At 46.2% G+C, this 19,235-nt stretch overlaps 1 protein-coding gene across 2 annotated transcripts in view; it reads left to right on the plus strand.

Moving 5' to 3' along the window:
* NUAK1 (NUAK family kinase 1) overlaps positions 1 to 19,235 on the plus strand; it is a 97,364-nt gene that overhangs the window by 67,042 nt on the left and 11,087 nt on the right. For both annotated transcript variants that reach the window (XM_036891070.2, XM_036891069.2), the window contains exons 3-4: positions 8,762 to 8,913; positions 11,490 to 11,555. In XM_036891070.2, coding sequence (XP_036746965.2) covers positions 8,762 to 8,913; positions 11,490 to 11,555 — 218 coding nt within the window. The remainder of the gene's footprint in view (positions 1 to 8,761; positions 8,914 to 11,489; positions 11,556 to 19,235) is intronic.

Below are 19,235 nucleotides of genomic sequence, written 5' to 3' on the forward strand. Positions count from 1 at the left end.
AATTGGCCAGGCTGAGCAATATGGACCTAATCTTGCAACCTAGCAACTCGTCTTGGTCATTTGTCATCAGCGAATTCCAGAGAAGAACGGGTATCTGGCAGCAATCAGCAGTGAACAGTGAGTGATACCTCTGGGTTTGGGTTTACTTACTTAGCTATTTGGTTGCTGCCCTCATCAGGGACTCAGAGCCCCATGAAACAGTTTGTTGAACTTGGCAAAGTGGCGTATTATGCTTGTGTTTACTCTTTTGAACCCGTGGCGAATCGCTGAGCATTTTAACACTCTCCGGTTGCTGCCAGATTCATTAAGTTCCATGCTAAGTCTCTGCCGACTGGATCTAAATTAAGGACTCGCCCCTGTTAATAACACAGCATCGGAGTTTTCCTCACTTACAATCATATGAACAAGCTCTTCAGCTGTGAATCTGTCCAACCATGTTTTTAATGAGTTTCCTATTGAGTTAGCTGTTTGACCTTCAAGTGTATTATTTTCATTGTTTTCATTTGATTACACCCAAGTCATTTTTCCTAGAGGCTGGAGATTAGAAATAAAACAACTAAAAACTTAGTTCTGCTCCTTGGTTGTCCTGCCTCACCCTCTTGGGTTTCCTGGAATTCAGTATTTCCTAGTGCCTCCAATAAATACCACTTGTACTTGAAGCTAATTTTTAAAGGAAAAAAAAACATGGAGCCGTGTTGTCATTTAATATAAGATCTTTTGAAATTAACTGGGGTGGCTCCATTAATTTGTCCAGGTAGTCAACGGCATGCATTTAGGAAGGCTGGTAGAACATCGATCGCTCCCCACCGTGATCCCTGACAGTGGGTCCATCTGGTAGGTACAGCTCTGAGATTGAGGTCCATGCTTTGGAACACCACTGAGGACTGAGGCTCCATTAAAGAGAGCTAGGCTTGCCTCCTCCCCAGGCTTTGCTGTGATCCTTTGATGTCTTTGAATGTGGATTTACTCTCAGTTTCTATTCTCCCACCTTCCTCCTATCCCTTAAGTGCACAAATGTAATTGCAGGTGTGAATTCTGCCAGTGCACATACTTAGTAATCCTAGGCCTGATGCAGCCAGTCTCCCTTTGTTCTCCTTTCTTAAACTGAGGCTTGCTGCCTAATTCTAACAGGCTCACACATGTATGCTAACTGCTGTGAGCATCGTCACAATGTGGAAGACAGTCTTCGTCTTCAGAGATGGAGAAACTGAGGTACAGAAAGGTTAATTTGTCAAGGTCACTTGTTGGCAAGTGGCTGAGCCTAGATTTGAACCCAGATAGCCTGAGGTCTAGAAGCCAGGCTCTTAACCACAGCACTATGTCACCTGATGAAGAGGGGTGGGACTTAGAATTGGCAGGATACTCATATATGGTGGGTCAGGCAGCAGCTAGAAGCAGAGGTGGGATGACCACAGGCCTGGCTTTTCCATCCTGACTGGGACGAGCCCCTGCAGCAAAGGCCTTTGTGGGGAGGGGAAGACCAAGGCTGCCTTCACAGAGGGATGGGTTTCTATTGCTTGATTGTTGGAATTCAGTGAACATGCTTTTCTTTTTCAGAAGTTCCCTGTGTCAAGTACAAGAGCCTTAGCTTCAGCCTGGGTGGTTCTCAGATATCTGATCAATTGCCATCTACTCTCTCAGATTCAGAACGAGTGGGCACATGTGTATGTGTGTGTGTGTTTGCATGAAAAAAGGCTGAGACAGCAAGAGAGGGAGTGACCAGGGAGATTGGGGTGTGGTTGACAAGTGTGTGGGAGCCCATCACCTCAGAACCCTGCATGTTTCTATGGACATGACCCCAGGAATAGTTGTGGAAGGAGGGGGGAGTCCAATGGCCAGTCCGACACAGTGTCCTTGATGCCCTTTCCCGTGGGACCCCTCTCTAGCCTGGCTGTGTCCCCTGTCCTCCTGGGATTTGATATTGGGACCCCCAATTGGCACTATCTTAGCAGTGATGAATGGCTCTTGGCAAGCCTGCAGCCCCCCTTTGCTGGTAGCTTATACACTCGCTTGCCATTTCTTCCCCCTTCTGTGGAGCCCACTGCTAGCAGTGGGTGGCCTGGTTGGCTGGGGTTCTCCTAGAACATACCAACCCACATCCAGAAAGGGTTTTGGTTTAAGAAAAGACAATTAGCGAATCGAAGAGCCTTTCATTGTGTAAACCAGGAAACACAATGACTCAGTGCTGACCAGCTCACCTTGGGAGAGGTGCCAGGCTAGGTTTCTTTTCTCACTCTTGCCGTCCTGCTTGCAGACTTGAAGGGATCAGAGGACTGCTCAGAGGACTGCTCTGTGAAGCTGTGATCACATGAGGTGTTTGAAATTTAGTTCTGGGGAGGAAACTCTTGAAAGACATACCTTGTATTGAGGAAATGACCTGATTAGGTTGCAGACAATTCTTGCAAAGGAAAGATCACCCCATTTCCGAAATGAAAAACTAGCCACTTTCTGCGAGGATCCCACTGATCTTTAATTAAAGAGCACCCCTCAGGGGTGGAATGGTACTTCTGTCTGAGGCTTTAGGAAAGTAATAAAAATGCTGCCAGGTGGGGAGGCAACACTGTGGAAGGGCTGTCAGCATCCTGGAACTGACCGAGGAGATGGAGTTGGTAGAAGGCAAAGGCATTAAGAGCATTTTGATGGGTCCATTCAAGGCCCTTCGGCCCTTTTGCTTAAAACCAACAAACAAATCTTCCTCTCTTGAGGTTATCTGCAAACCTCCATTTTTTATACTCTGCTCTTCATGGGGCATTCTGCAAATTGGTTTCTACCCTCTCCCTTCAAGCCCATTTTCTTCCTACATGCCTTGTGTGTTTGACTCTAAAATGGCTGGTGGTTGGTTAAAATCCCAAGATCTCCTCACTCCTGGCCTTTCTTTTAGGCCAGAGCATTGTTTTTATAATACGCATTTTCTCAAGTTATACAAGTTGTGTTATTAACCCTGAGGCCAGCAGGAGGGAATTGTTAGGAGTTGAGTAATTAGCATGGTTGTGAAAGCCAGACACTCAAAAGGCAGAACTGGACTGTCAAACTGAACATCTGATGAAATTCAGAATTAATTTGGAGAAGTAGCTGTTGCTATAGCTACCAATCCCCACTCTCCCTTGAAATGGAAAATAAACAGAAAACAAGAGAAATAATTCAAGTTGGTGTCTGGGAAGAAGGCCCTTCTGCGGAACAGTAGAAGAAAACAGAGAGTTTGAGTATTTTAGGAAATGCTGAAACAACGGTAAAACCATCTCATGAAGCAAAGCCTAAGGCAAGATTTCTGTAGGAATCTTTTCAGGCTCATTCAGGCTACATCACCCATCTTTCTCTCTGATCATCTAGGTATGTAAAGTCTCTATCTTCCAGGTTAGTACTTGGTTTATTTTTTAAACACTTCTAGTTGTGTTTAACTAGGTTGCAACTCCTCCAGGACAACAACTGTGCCTTTTGCTGCATTTGTGTACCCCCTGTAACACATTGCAAAATGCTCCAGGTTGATTGCTAAATAAGTGTTTTCAGAAAAAGCAGTGGTGCTGGTCTCTTTAGTGAAGAAGGCTCTTTATTGAGTATTATGCAAGGATAGTAAACACGTGAGGGAGGAAGGTGGGGGACAGTCATGGGAAGAACATAAGCTTTTGAGCCACACAAGTTCGGGATCAAATCCTCCCTGGTTATCTGCCCAACAGAAATGTAAACAGATGAGCATCAGAAAGGCATCCACAACAACATTCACGGCACCACTATTCATAATGACTCTCACCTGGGAGCAACCCAAATATCTATCAACAGTAGAATGGATAACTAAACCCTGATACATTCACACGGTGGAGTATGCTACAGCAGCGAGAGCGAACAATCTTCGGTTACATGGTACATGGATTATTCTTACGGACAATTGAATATATCGAGCTAATGAAGCCAGGCACAAAAGAATATATACTGCATGATTCCAGTTTTAGAAATCAAAACTAATCTATGGCACCAGCTTATGTTCATCATATTCATAGTACTGGCTTATGTAGATCCTTGGGAAGATGGTTAGTGACAAAAAGAAGGTGTTGGGGTGGTGCTTGCAGGGTGCCAGCCATGTTTCTCCACCTGAATGCTGGTTCCCTGTTTGTGATGTGGGGATGATATGAATACCTATCTCATAGGATTGTTGGGATTAAATGTGGCAATCTACAGCATGCAGTAATTGTTCAATAAATGTTAACTATTGTTATTATAAATAAGCTTTCTAAGGAAGGAGAGGTCACTGTCTGGGAAGGCTCTTGGGAGGAAGTGAGCCCTGGACTATGTCATAGGTCCAGGATCCTGAGTGCTAGTCGGGCCCTTGTTTCCGGTGTGTATTGCTCTTGGCATTGTTTGGTCCTGCATCTGACTCTCCCCACAGAGCTCCCTGTGGGCACACAAGGCCTCTGCCCCTTCTTCCTCCTCTTGCGGTCCTGGCACCTGCCAACTGCTGGTGGTTTTGCATATCATGCCCCTGTTTCTGCCGTTCCTCATGCTGCTCTTCCTGCTGGCAAAGACTTCTTTCACTATCCCCTGTGCCATTCACCTAGTGGGTGCTTTAAAATGTGTTGCTTATAAAAGCTGGGATCTGCACCAAATGGCTGTGGCCCCAGTGTTGTAGGCTGACTCGAACTGAGCTAAGTTTCTATTCAGGGTTTTAAGTTTCCGGGTAGGCCTGGCATGTCAAGGGCCATAGTTTTCCTTACCGTTCTGGAGCCACCAGGCTTCTGGGTAAAACAGTCTGGCCAAGAGACACAGGTTTTCATTTTTCAAAAAGGAAACCCTTCCCAACTGGTGGAAAATAAGCTTTTGCTTAGTGACTAATAACATAAACACAGACAAGATTTCTGAGCTTATAAATAACCAGTTGTAAAAGTGCCCAAGGGAAGCGGCCCTTTTTGCCAGAAGAATGGCCAAGAGTGTTCCTGTCACCTCGCTGATAGTGACCTTACTGTGGGCAAGGAGCCTCGGGCCAAGGGTGTGGAAGCCACTCATTCTTCAGGGCCAATTCCCAAGGCCTTGCTCTTATACATTATAAATCCTGGGCTATTCTGGAAAAATAATAGTTGATCCCTAAGGTGCTTCCTGCTCGAAAATCCTGTGATTCTGTGGCAGCCACGTGTTTTAAAGAGCAATGTTGGTGGGGAGAGAAAAGTTTTAGGGTTTTGTTTTGCCAGAGCTGCCTAAGAGGCAGATGAAATAATTACGAGACTAGCTTCCATTTAGGGACCCCTGGCTAAGGCACTGTGCTGGAGGTGCTAGTCCTGTGAGCTCATGGAATCCCCTGCAACCCTGGGGGGAGATTGTTGGCCTCCTTTGACTGATGAGAGACTCAGGTTCAGGGGATTTGTGTATATGTACAATGGCATAGTGGCTAAGAGCATGGAGTGTGCGGTCAGACTGCAGGCCCAGGCCTGGCTCTGCCTTGTCATTAACTGCTGTACCCAGGCTTGCTCATCTGTAGGAAGAAGATACGCATAGGATCAAAGCTATATGGCATGATTCATGCAAAATGCTTACTAGCACAGTGCCTGTACATACTAGGCCTTCAGAAAGAGCTGCTATTCCCAGGAAGGACTCAAGGAGCTTCATGCATGACATCACGTGGCCTTGTTGGTCAATCACAGATGCTCTAAGTCTACAAATGTTATTTGCATTTAGCTAATCTAGGGTTACAACCAGGACCTTGACCATGATCTGGGCTGTTTCCTGTGTGAAGGGTGGGGGTGGTGTCCCAGGCCTGGCCGCTTGGACAGTGCTCTCACCTGGCTGCCCATCAGCCTACCTGCAACAGTGAGGAACCGCTTTTCTCACTTGGCTATCATCTCATGTACGCAGTGCTTCCCCAGGTGGCTCCTGGTGAGTTCCTCCAGAGTTAGTAGGAATGTTAAAATGGCCAGATCAACCTGCCTAACTCTGCGTTAGAGAAAGCAGACTTTGCGCGGGCCGTTGAGTATTAGCATTTTCCAAAAGTTTTGCCTGACTTTGACCATGGAACCCTTTTTTGCCCTCCAGATGATCTTGCAGGACCAGTGCTCCAGGGACCATGCCCTTGGGACTGATCCCCAGCCCCCTCCAAGAGCAGGCAGCAGACGAGCAAGAGTCAGTAGGATGAGGTTTCAGAGCAGGGGGTGGCCAGGGACGTGAGACAGGTGTGAACTGTGTTTGTCTCCTTGATACCAGGTCAGTCGGTTGGAAATAGTCACTGAAACAGTCCTTTTTCTGCATTAGGCAAGTGGCCCACACCTTCTGATCATCACTGGAATTCAGACCAGTGCCTTTGGCTTCCTTTAAGGATGCATCAGACTTTTTGGGGTGTGAGGTTCCTTGTTTATTTCCCTGTCAAAGTACTTTTCCTCTTCTTTCCTTCTCCCCTTTTTAAAATTAGAAAACCTGCTGCCCTCTCTAGGGCATAACATTCTATCATTTTTGGAATCTGAGCCAAGTATCCCAAGGCAGCTTTTCCAGTTTCCAAAGTTTATTGTTAATGAAAAGTGCATAACAGGCTGAAATCCCTGGCAGGATCCAGAGCTGCAGGGTACACCGAGGCCAGCAGACGCTGGAGCAGCCAATTTTATCTGGCTGTTCTTTCTCCTCCTTCCCGCCCTCCTCCTTCCCCCTTCTTTTTATCAGAGAGGTTTGGCTGGACTTGAAGGAGCCAGAAAGGAACCGGAGGGGCCTGAGTTTCTAGCAGCCAGTGGCAAAGTGTGGGAGGACAGGGGACTCAGGCCTGGGGGCATGTTCCAGTTCAAGTCAGTTCTCATTGAGTTGTCCGTGTTTCTGGCTCAGTGCTAGGCCCTGGGGTCCAATAATATCGGTACCAACAGGAATAGCTAACATTATTGGCTGCATGCCATAAGTGTAGGCCTCATTCTAAGCATTTAACACACTTGACATCAATAAACCCTCCCAACTAAGAAGTAGTTACTAATATTTACATTTCCCAGTTGACCAAACTGAGGCACAGAGAGGGCAAGCAACTGCCCCAGGGTCACACAGCAAGTAAGAGTCAGATCCAGGAATCCTACTTAGGAGTATCGGATTCCAAAACTACAGTTTTTACCTTTCAAAGTCCAGACTCATGGTCCAGGTAGCAGAAATGGACATGTAAACCAACAAATAAATACATGTAGTTTGAAAGTGCTATGATGGCAAGTATCGCTTAGTACAGTGCTGGCGGAACGGAGCAAAGTGGAAGCCGTATTTGAGTTCAGTCTTGACTGGTGGGTTGGAGTTTGCCTGGCAGGTAAGACAGGTGGGAGTAAAAGTAGATAGAAGAGCATGGAGGTGGGAAACAGCAGTGTGTGTGTGTGTGTGTGTTGGGGTGTGATTGTGAGAAATGGCAAACAGGCCTGCAGTGCTGGGCATAGGGGGCCCGGGAAGAAATGGCAGAAGCTGATGATGAAATGGAGAGGCAGGCAGGGGTCCTTCAGGGAGGCTCTTGGGTACCCTACAAAGGTTTTTATACCATACCCCTTGGGAATGATGGATTTTGAAACAGTTATTATTTGTCTTTACCCAAAGGCCATCTTTTTGTGAAAGCCCAAAGTATGAAACAGATAGCAGTGGAGTGGCTCTGGGTGAGGTAGTCCTGGGGACGGGAGCTTGTCCCTCAGGGCCTCCCGTAATCTACTCCCTTGGGCATCTGCCTGGAACTGCCAAGGACTGAGTCGCTCAGACTTTGAACAGGCTGGGGAGAGAGAAGCATGTACAAGCATCTTGGAAAGCGATTTCCATGGTGGTGTGGAGGTGGGTTGGGAGGGGCTGAGGCAGGGCACTGGACTTGAGGTGACTGCAGAAGTCCTGGCAGAATACCGACTGTGGCATCACCATTGCCCATCCACACTGTAAGCAGAAATGAATCCAGTCTCGTCTACAAGTTCAGCCAAACTGCCTGCTTGCAGGCTGTGCAAGTTTAATTTCTCTAGGCCTCACTTTCCTCATTTTTCAATTGGCAAAATTACAAATATTTCCCTGCTTGTTTGTTGTAAAATCTAAATGAATCAGTACATGTCAGGTAGTCAGAACCTTACAGGAGTCTGGCTCATAGTAAGTGCTATGTAACTATTTACTGTCATTGTCGAGAATACATTTATGATGTTTTGAGTTCACTCATTTAATGAATATTAATTGAGCCACTATGCCAAATAGCATTCTGAGTGCTGGGGAAAAACCAGGGAATGAAATAGACCAATCCTCATTTCCCTTTTACTGGGAGAGACAAAATAAACACACAGAATAGATGTGTAACAGGGATTAGAAAGGTGGGCCACATTTGGAACTTTGGGTTTTATTTTTGAGTGAGATGGAAAGTCTGGAAGGTTTTGAGTAAAGCGGTGACACATTCAGGCAGCCACTTTGGGGTCTGGAGTAGCTTGCAGGGTCTGGGTAGCTGGTCCAAAGCAAATGGCTAATTACTGGTGGTTGTGTTTGTTCTTAACCATCATCCCATTTATAGGGAGCCATTCCATGGGAGGGGCTCATGAAAAATGATAAAGGAAGTGGGGTTCTCAAAAAAGAGAAGCACGGTCCCCTTAAGTTGTAAAGGAGTGTCCTGTAATAATACTAATGATGTCATTGTCCTCCTGGCTGGAAAGCTTGCCCAACTCCTCATGACGTTGAATGGCTCACTTGTGTCCTGCCCGGTAGCTGTTTGCTCCCTGCTCAGTGACATCTCCATCATCCCCTGTCCCACCCTCTGTAGTCCTAAGTGTGCCTGTCAGATAAACAGGGTATTTGTGTATTGCTGTTCCCCCGGCAGTGTTTGAGAACAAAGATAAGATTGTGATCATCATGGAGTACGCGAGCAAAGGGGAGCTGTACGATTACATCAGCGAGCGGCGTCGCCTCAGCGAGAGGGAGACCAGACACTTCTTCCGGCAGATTGTCTCTGCCGTGCACTACTGTCACAAGGTATGGCCGGGCTGGGCCAGAGTTCGAGCCCCCCTTGACCCTTGTCAGGTTCTGAGGGTGATATCTGTTTGTTGCAGTGTATGTGGAGAATTTACTAAAATAGAAGGAAGAAAATCACCATCACCAATAATTCCAGACTCTAGGGATAACCCATTATTGGCATTTTTGTTTGTTTTCACCCTTTTTCCTCCTACTCCTAACATTTTGTATTTAAACTTTTTAGTTTTAATAATTCTAGACTTAACAGTGAGGTTTCCAAGATAGTACAGAGAGTTCCCATACACTCTCACACCCTTGCTCAGCTGACCCTGTGGCAACATCTTCCATTACTTTAGTACCTTTGTCAAGTGGAGACACCAACGCTCGTAAATTGCTATTAACAAACTCCAGGTTTTATTTGGATTTCACCAGTTTCTCCACCAGTGACTTTTCTCTGTTACAGGATCAAATCCTGAGTATGATATTGCATGTATTTTTATATTGGTGTCTTGCTTTATCACCCGGTGTTTTAATCTCCACATTTGCTTGTATTACTTAGAATTCTTTGTAATTGTTGTGATTGTTGGGCATTTATGGTGGTTCTAGTCTGGTTATTATAAATAGTGACTGACATCTTTAGACATTAACCTTTCTTCTCGTTTGAATAATTAAGAGCTATTACAGAAGGGACTGCTAGGCCATGGGTTCGAACTTTCCTGTGCTCCTGGTACCTTCCCTTGCATAGGTTACGTCCACATGGATTACCTGTATACACATTCATTTTGGTACAACCCACCTATGGGATGTACTCGCAGTACAGTCAGTTTAGCTACCCTGGGTCTCTGGAGAAGGAAATGAAATAACGCATATTTCCCAGCTGTATTTCAACCATTGTTGTTATTAATCATTTTAGTCCTGATTTTCATCCCATTCATACTTTTCCCTGGAACTGTTGTACCTGGAAACAGTCATTCCCTTGGAGGACAATAGTGACTTGAATCCAACATGACATCCAAAATAGAGTCAGCTTCGTTCAAATGACTGCAACATGGGCCTTCTGTTTTGTTAAATATTCTGGCTAATCGAGAATAGCTCTGTACTGAAGATGATTATTTAAATCTAAAATCTTAACCCATGCAAACATTATTTGACCTCTCTTTGCTGACTCAAAGGAAATTGATGATCAGATCATCCAGCATTCTGTATGTCATCCTCAGGCATCATCAGCACTACAGATTGTATGTTCATTATTTTAAGTGTGTGCATACTTGGGTTTTGTATGAATGGGGCTTTATTAGACTTATTCCATCTTATTACGAAAATTAGGAATGCAACAATGTAAACCAAATTGCTCCTGATATTTAAAGGTAAACAAAACCAGGTGCCTTGTATCTGGTATCTTTCTTTCAGGGCCTTGGCTTGTGCATTTCTGAATTCAAGGTATCCTTGAAGATTTAGGTTAGAACAAGAGTAGTAGGAATACATGTTTTCATCTCTACAGTCAGTGCTCTTGGAGATACTAGAAACTGTCAAATGGAAAAGAAAATAAACAATAAAGCACTAACTGCAAACATGCGGATTCTAAACTAAAGAAATATTGAATGAAAAGAGAATTTCTAACCAGTTGGTATGTGTAAAAAAGCAGCTTCAGTTGCAAATGTCCTTTACTCTGCATGATGTTGAAAACTTCCCCGCTATTTATCTGCCCAGCCCGAAGTAGCTGGTTCTCTCCACTTTTTTACTGTGCCCACCTGCCCCTTTTAAAAGACCATTGAGTTTTAAAAGGAATTGAGCACCCCCGTTGTTAACTGCTGTGCAGACCAAAAGCCTATTGGGTAAAGACTCCTTTTCACTTTTCAGGGGCTGTCCGCTTGTCAGTGCAGTTCAGCCTCCAGCCTTGCCAGTGTTTGCATGAATGGAGAGGTCACACAGTGTGGCAGTGAGTGACCTGCTTTGGACAGCCCAGTGGCTGTGGGCTCATTGGCCTCCTCCACCTTCACCCTTCACCCTGTACTGAGTCCTGCTGAGCAGAGAGGGACTTCCAGAACCTTCCCTCCCAGCTGTTTGGAAATACCCCTGGGAGTGCTTCTGTTATCCTCAGGACAGATCTGGACTGGTTTCATAGGTCAGAATAGATTGAGCCAGACCCCTTTCCTGCACTGGGGAGGCAGGCAGGCGGACTGGCAGACAAGCAAGATCCGTGAGCCCCACATTCTGAGTCCCCAGCAGAGAAATCTGTTTCTTCCCTGGGAATCACAGCACAGACAGACATTGTTTGCCACTGCCTGGGACTATATTGCTTTCACACAGTGGAATTACATTCCGACAAAGAATCCCCCTGCTGTTTTACAGGCTCTGGGGGAGAATGGATTCCAGTCATTTTTCCCTTAACCACACAGCAAGTGACTAATGCTGGTCGCTGGCGGGAGGCTTCATGACAGTGAGAGAGGTCCTGAAGGATGGCGGCAAAGACCACCGGGCTGGTGCATTTCTATAATCTGTCAAGTGCTTCCCTTTGTTCGCCCTCCTCCTTCCCCTCTCTCTGTCTCTCATCCCAGCCACTCCCATTCAGTTCCCTGCCTGTCTTCTCATTTCAGAATGGCGTGGTCCACCGGGACCTGAAGCTGGAAAATATACTGCTCGATGACAACTGTAATATTAAGGTAAAGCTCTTGCCTCACTGATTGATGTGCAGGGCCTGGGGATTGCAACTGGTGGGGGCTTCAGCTTCCAAGCTGCAGCCTCGAAATAAGGCGGCAACTTCCTCTCCTGGCAGGCCGATGGGGAGAGTCGCTGGGCTTAAGCCCTCATTTCAGTTCAGACAATTAAATTCAACAAGCATTTATCGGTCTCTGACAACATGCCAGACATTGTTCTTCCTGCTGGGATAAAAAGGTGACTAAAATATAGTTCCTGTCCTCGGAAGCTCATAACTACAATCAGCACCATAGAAGTACTTGCAGAAATAACACAGTGTGTATTTCATACCATATTTGCCCGATATCGCTTAAATTCGGTCTTTGCAACCCTATGGGATAGGTACTGTTATTTACATCTTTTCGGATAGGGGAACTGAGGCACAGAGAAGTTAAGTAACTTACCCGAGGTAGCAAACAGTGGTATGTAGTAGAGCTGCGCTTTGAACCCATGTCTGGCTGAACCTCTTCACTCGATTTGTCAGCAGGGCCCAACACTATTTTAGAGTTGGAACTCTTTCCCAGCCACTCTTCTGCCACTCCCACCCCTTGTCTCCTACATCTCCCTCCCACCCGCGAAACCCGCCGGGGAACTGGGAAGCTGGCCGAAACGACGGTGGCGGTCGCGCTGGGAAAGAGCGCACCAGCAAGGGACGGCGTTGGCTTCTGTGGGTGGTGTTATTGCTGGCTGCAGCTGGGGCTGGAGAAGGCTCCCCCGGCCAACGGGGTTCAAGCGCCTCCTCAGAGCACTGCGAATGTCCTTTTGATCACGTCTGCAAAATAAGCAAATACGGTTTCAAAACAAACGGAGCTCGCCGCATGGGTTTCATTATGAAGTGGCCTTCGTACTCCCGACACCAGGGGATCCCTCCTCCTGGCCTCTGGTGACGTCAGCGCCTCATCCTCACTCCCTGAACAAAGCCTGGGAATGACCTGGCCGCGTCCTCTTTTTTTCTGTTGTCGCTGTGCTCATTGGAGGGGTGCAGCCTGGGACGCTGTTTACCCCGTTCGGAAGGATGGAGTCACTCTGGTGTTTGCATTCTCTTTGCACATCGTGGTGGCAACCATTGGTCACCACTGTCCTTTGAGAGGCCCCTGGAAGACATGTCCGGGTGACCTTCTTTCTTTTCCCAGTGGTTTGCCTATGGTCACATATTTCTGGGTAGTCTACAGCATAAGAAGGAAACAGTTGGTCAGAGCAGCTCTTCCTAGGAACAGGAAGTGAGGTTCCCAGGGTCTCTCCATTTCTGGCAAAATGGCTGGTTTATTCTAGAAGGTGGACAGGCTGTAGCGTCAGAAAATAACATCCTGTGTGCCTTACTGGCTGTGTGACCTTGGGAAAGCCACTTAATCCTGTTTCCAGCTATACAGTGAGGTAATAGTCATGCCCCAGGCTTGAAGACTAAATGAGGTAGTTTGCATCTAGCTTTATAAACTGTTGCACACTGTGCAGTGAGTCAAGGTGAACAGTGGTGGCTTTGGAAACTTGGATAGCCTGGATTTGAATTGCAATGCTGATCCCTACTAATACAGTAGGTACTGAGCCTCAGTTTCCTTATCTGTCCAGTAGAGATGCCAGCTCCTGTCTCTGGGGGTGGTAGTTTACTTGTTCATTTTTGCAGTGAGGATTTTTTGAACAGTACTGTGTGCCATGCCTTGCACCCAGTCCTGGAGAGTCAATGACAAATACGTGGATTTTAGACCATAATATAGTCAAAGTACCTAGCATTTAACTCTTCATGTTCAAGGCACCTGTTTAAATGGCTGGCCACCAGAAAGGAAACTGAACAGGATGCCAGCTGTTCAGAAGGTGCCTGGATCCCGGGGAGTGGTGGTCAGACCATGGCAAGGGAACTGGGTTCTGGTCTGAGGGACACATTTTAAAGGTTTGTGTCATCCACCCTGGTTAAGTTTCTCTGCAGATTCTTCTGCCACCTGCCCCCAGAGCTCTCAAAATAAAATGCAGCCTTTACAAGGCCTGGAATGTGAGCCTCTGGCTTGGGGATTGGGTTCTGTGGTGCAGCGTGACCTCTTGGTCCCATGATTAGTCCCAGCAGTGATAAGGCACATAGCTTCCTACCGAGTCATAGAATTCCCCAATGAAGGAGAAGAATGGCTAGAATTCTGAAGGCTGGGAACAATGGGGCCAGAGCCCAGGAGAATGGCTCATTTGCATAAGCAATAGGGCAATGATGTGGGCCTCACCACTCCCAGGACGGAGTCCTTCCATCGAGGACCCCTGCACATTATGTTGGGAAATAGCAGACTCATAGAACATGATAAAATTAAAGTTTTGGCCATATCTTTTCTCTGTAAGAATTTCTACTTCTGGCATTTCCCAAGGTAGAACAGACACCTGCCTCCGAACAGAAAGCATACCTCGCAGTGTCTGACACTGGTTCTTCCTTCTGCTGGCTCCGTGATGCTGCTAGGATCTGCGAATCCTGGAGCTTGAGAGAATCTTGAGGGTTGTTTTCCAGTCTTGTTTTAATAATTATGCCCTGTAAAGTCTTAAGTGATGTGCCCAAGATAAAGCCCAGTGGGATCAGTATCCATTACATTGTTGTCTTTATTTCCCTGGAGTTTGGCGCAGTGCTTTGTCACACAGTAGGTACTTTACACTGTTTGATGTTAGAAAGAAGGGGTGACAGCCAGGATTAGGACTCACATACTTGACTTCAGGCAAATTCTCTTTTCCTCATCTCACACCCACTTCGAAGGTTTTTAAAAATGTGTCTCATCTGGTGTTGATCAGTCTTCCGGCTGGATCTGCTCAGCTCTTCCTGACTCAGCATTTCACTGAAAACATATTTAGAAAGGGTACTTGTGGCAAAGGCAGGCAGACACATGGCCGCAAGCTGGCCTCCATGTTCAAAAGAGCCCATATCATCAGTGTCTGGACAGGGGGAACATTAAAACGGATGCCCTGATACCCCTCAGTGGAATATGAACAGTGAGGTCCCTCTTGGGGGCTCTCTCTGGTGCCTCTCTAAATGTGGGTCCATCTTATGTATTTCAAGGGTGGAGGTCTTCTGCCCAGGGAATCTATAGAAATGCTACTGGTTTAACCTTGTAACCATGAAACCCTGTCACATGTTGCTGCAGTCGTGGCATGAGCCGTGTAGCTTGTTCCTCTCCCCTTCTCTGCCTGATGTTCATTTGCCAAGAGCACGTTTGGCATCAGAAACGATTTATCTGGCCACTAAGAGATGGTGTGGCTTCCAAAAATATTCATATAGTTGGTCATCAGAAAGAATGACAGCAATGTGCTTCTTTGGGTTGCATTCCATTCTGTATGGAGAAGCCCCCTGGAGCCTTCTCCACAGTGGAGTAAGCCTATGTCTACTAAAATAGACACCCAGCATAACATTAATTTGCAATTAATAAGAATGGGCCAGATTCACATCCCGCTCTCTGGGAGAATGGAATGCTGACAATTCCCATAGAAGCCTCCTGTAAAAATGTCTTACAATGAGACATCCATGTCTTACAATGACCCCAGGGCCAGCTGACCTCCCTAAAGAGGGCTGAGAATCTGGTGAGCTCTCAGAGCTCAAGAGTAGAGGGGCATAGGGGAAATGGCCTGTCACCCCTAGTGACAATGGAAATGCGGCTGTTTCAGATAAGAAAAGATGCTTTGAATGGCAGGGGCTACGATGAGACAGAAACCTCCTAGGCTTAACAAGACCAAGTAGGACAGCTCAGGATTTGGGCCTCTGGGCTTTGATTATGTGAATGTGAGAGCTCTGAATTCATGCATTAATTAATCCATTCATTTGTTCATTCATCTGTGTATGTGTGTGTGTACCTATCCATGCATGCCTGCATTCACTTTTCCATTCCTGCATATACTCATCAGCAAATTTTGTATGTCCTGTGGGCAATATTTATTGGACCACAAATATCTACTGAGTTCCTACCATTACCTGGCCTGTGCTGGAAGCTGGGAATTTAATAGTGAACCGGATGGCTGGGTCCTTGTCTTCTTCGGGCTCAGAATCAGGCAGTTGCTAAAGCACCAGTAATAATGAGCCATGAAGAGGATACAGAGATGAATGAGGAAGATAAGGTACCTACCCTAATGGACTTTAGGATTCTAGTTGAGGACACAAGCAATAAGCAAATAAATACATAGTGCAATTGGTGGTGAAGAAAATCCATGCAGGGTGAGGAGAATGGCAGGTGCTATTTAACTAGGGTGGTCAGACAAGGCCGTTGCATAGGACTTGAACTCAGATCCATAAAGCTTTCTCTAGTTTCCTAGCCTTTGCACACACGTTTCTTCTGCTTGGAATGCTCTTCCCACTGCTGTTTGCCTATGCCTCCTTTGAGTCTCAGCTTGAATGCCTCTTCTTCCAGGAAGCCTTCCTGATCCTTGTCCCTTAGCAGGGCCAAATGGCCCTGCTGTGTGCCTCACAGTACCCTGTGTAATATGTTGTGGAAGTGCTGAGCAGGAAGTGGTGGGTCTGTTAACTATGGATGGACCAGAAAGCCTTTGCTGAAGCAGTGGTGATTAAACTGGGTTTTGAAGGATGGGTAGGAGTTTGGTAGAAAGGAATGTGATGATGGCCTTCCAAGGGGAAGGAATAGCAAGCACAAGGACAGGGCATGGGGGCTGGAAAAGGAAAGTGACTTTTATTGAGCCCCTGCTAGAAGCCAGAGCCATGTGCCAGAACTTCTGCACACCTTACTTTGTGTTCTCAGAGTGTCTCCACTGGGCTGGGTCTGATCACCCCCATTTTACAGAAGAGAAGGCTCCCACAGCTAAAAACCGATGTGGCTGGCTGCATATTGAAGGCTATTTGACTTTAAAGACCAGACACCTGATAAATTCTACCCTCTGCTATTATCATCCAAATTTGCCCTAAATCCGAGAGAGTGTTACACAAGGGCACTTCTTTGGTCCTTTTTTCAGTCAGCCTTACCTTGTCTGTAGGCAGGCTGCAGACAGCTGTCCCTGGGAGAGACTCTCCAAGTGCTGACGGTGGCCGATGGCCAGGTAGCCTGAGGTTTGGTGGCCAGAGCAGCCATGCAGGGACAGTAGGGTTGAATGTGCTGTGAGCCTAGATGGGCTGTTCACCAGCGTCCCGAGAGGCTGCTTCTTGCAGGCATGCCCTCAGTTAAGAGCTTCCCCAGATCACTTGGGGTCAGCCATTTCCAGGCCCCCTCAAGAGGCGATGTAAGCTTAGATCTTCCGAAGATGAAAGCTGACCCCATTCATTTCTGCTCATTGTTCCACTCCCTTCCTTCACTTCCTGACAGCTCAGGAGCAAGGCTGTCATGGATAAAGCCACAGCAGTTAACTCCATGGCCGGAAAGGAGCTATGGAGTGTGTCTTCCTCTATGGGGTTACTGTCTTCCTGAAGAGTTACGCAGAAAGCCCATTTCCTCCTCCACCAGCTGGAAGCAATAACTCCCCTTTACGTGGAGCTTTATTGCCCAGGCAGCTCTTCACCGGCTTCACCTTACTGTCCGGGCCTCAGTTTCCTCATCAGCAAAACGGAGATAATAATGGTACCCCTCCTCATAGGGTGGTTGAAGGGACTTATTACATTCATATATGTGGTGCTGACAGAACAGTGACTGCATGTAGTCAAGCTGCTGTTACTATTATCTCATTAAATCTGGTTTTGCTTTTCATAACACCATGTGGGTGGTGCCGTTGCGACTCCATTTTCCAACAAAGGAAACAGACTCAGGTAAAGTAACAATTGCTCACATTTTTTGAAGGCTTACTATGTGCAAGGCATGGTTTAAGCTCTTTCCATCTATTAGCTCATATGATTTGTGTGTGGCCGTTTATATTCTGGGAGGTATAGGTTACATTCTAGGGGCTTTACACGCATCTCCTCCCATCCTCCCAATGGTTTATTACTACCATTTTGCAGGTGAGGAAATCAAGTGATGTGGCAGGCCCACCAGTCACAGAGTGTTGCCAAGTGCAAGGTTAGCTCCAGGTTACCTGGCTCCCAAACCTCTGATCTGTCCGGCTCTCTGCACTTCCTCTTAGATACTGTGAATGACTGTCAGACCACAGCTTATATTATCATTGTCATCAGCGTCTTTTCCCAGAGCTTAATCACCAGTGAGCTGATAACTTCCTATTTCATCGGGTGAATGCAGAGTGATGATTCAGGGATCTGAGGCTAATTCTTTTTTAAGTGATGTTAAGTATATGTAACTAGCATAAAGTTGGCCATTTTTAGGAGGGTGGTTCTGTGGCATTAAGTGCATTCCCATTGTAGAGCAACCATCATGCCACCGATCTCCAGAATTTTTGTGTCTTCCCAAACTGGAACTCCATTCCCATTGAACACTAACTCCCCATTCCTCCTTCTCCCCAGCCTCTGGCACCCGCTATTCCACTTCCTGTCTCTATGAATCTGACCCCTCTGCATGCCGCATATAAGTGGAATCATGCACTCTTTGCCCTTCAGTGCCTGGTTGTTTCCTTTAGCCCAGTGTCATCAAGGTTCATCCATGTTGAGGTGAGGTCAATTCTTTTGAAGTGTGAACAATCACTTCCTAGTTTATTTTTCTAACTCTGGTTTTCATCCAGCAGGCATAAAAAGACTCCAAAAATTCAGGGCAGGAGTACTGACTTACCAGGTTCCTTTTCAGAGTCCAGATAGAACTGAACAGCCCAGTGTGGGACATGGTTCTGACCCAATACAGGGCAAGGGAACAATACATCCCCAGCAAAAATGCAGAGCGGTTACCCTTCTAAGGTCACCAGTGTGTTGGCAAAATGTGACCTTAAGAGCAACGCCAGCTGCCCTTTGGCAGAGTCACCCGGTGTGCAAATGGTGTTCTGTTGCAGAGAAAGCGTCCAGGGTGCGAAGACTCTAATGATCGTGTCATTGTTCTCATCTCTGTGACCTTCAGGATTCGCTTATCTCTTAGGGCTCCTTCAGGTTGAAACCATTTGTGGGATTTGGTTGCTTTTGTTTTATGATGTTTAAAATCATTATTCCCCAAATTCAGCTGTCCCAGATTTTCCAGATTTCTTTTCTTTCTCTCTGTTCATGGATTTTCAAATAAAAACTGTATTTATTTGAAAGAGACCTTACATAATTACCTTAAATGGAAAACCAGTCTTTTTTTGAGTATCAGGAGTTAATAAAGTTACCTACATGTATCTAAAGGGGGGAAGCAGATCTTTATTGAGTTCCAGTTCTGTGCTGATTACTGTTTTAAGCATTTTACATACTTTGTGTCACTTAATTTTCACCATGACATTGTGCAGGTAGATTCTATTCCTACATCCATCCAACATGAGAAATTGAGGATTTGAGAAGTTTCATAACCAGCAGCTATTTCCTTTCTTATAGTTGATATAAGCTCCATATTGCATGAAATCTTACCGCCACAGTCTGGATTTAAGTGGCTCAAGGTGTGAGAGCTATGCATATGTGTATATGTTGATTAATATTGCTTTTCTGCTGAAGTGCCAAGAACATGGGCTAATCTACATGTCTATTAATCTTATGTCAGCAACAGTGACAGTTTTACTGGGAGAGGCAGATAAACATCAGTCTGCGAGGATGGGAGTGGGCTATAACATTAACACGCTCTCACAATGGCTACAGAGAAAGCAGGGATGCCCAGACTTGGAGATCTCTCGGTGAGACTGTGCACACGTGGGGA

This window comes from Manis pentadactyla, chromosome 10 (assembly GCF_030020395.1).
Source record: "Manis pentadactyla isolate mManPen7 chromosome 10, mManPen7.hap1, whole genome shotgun sequence".
NCBI classification, from domain to species: Eukaryota; Metazoa; Chordata; class Mammalia; order Pholidota; family Manidae; genus Manis; species Manis pentadactyla.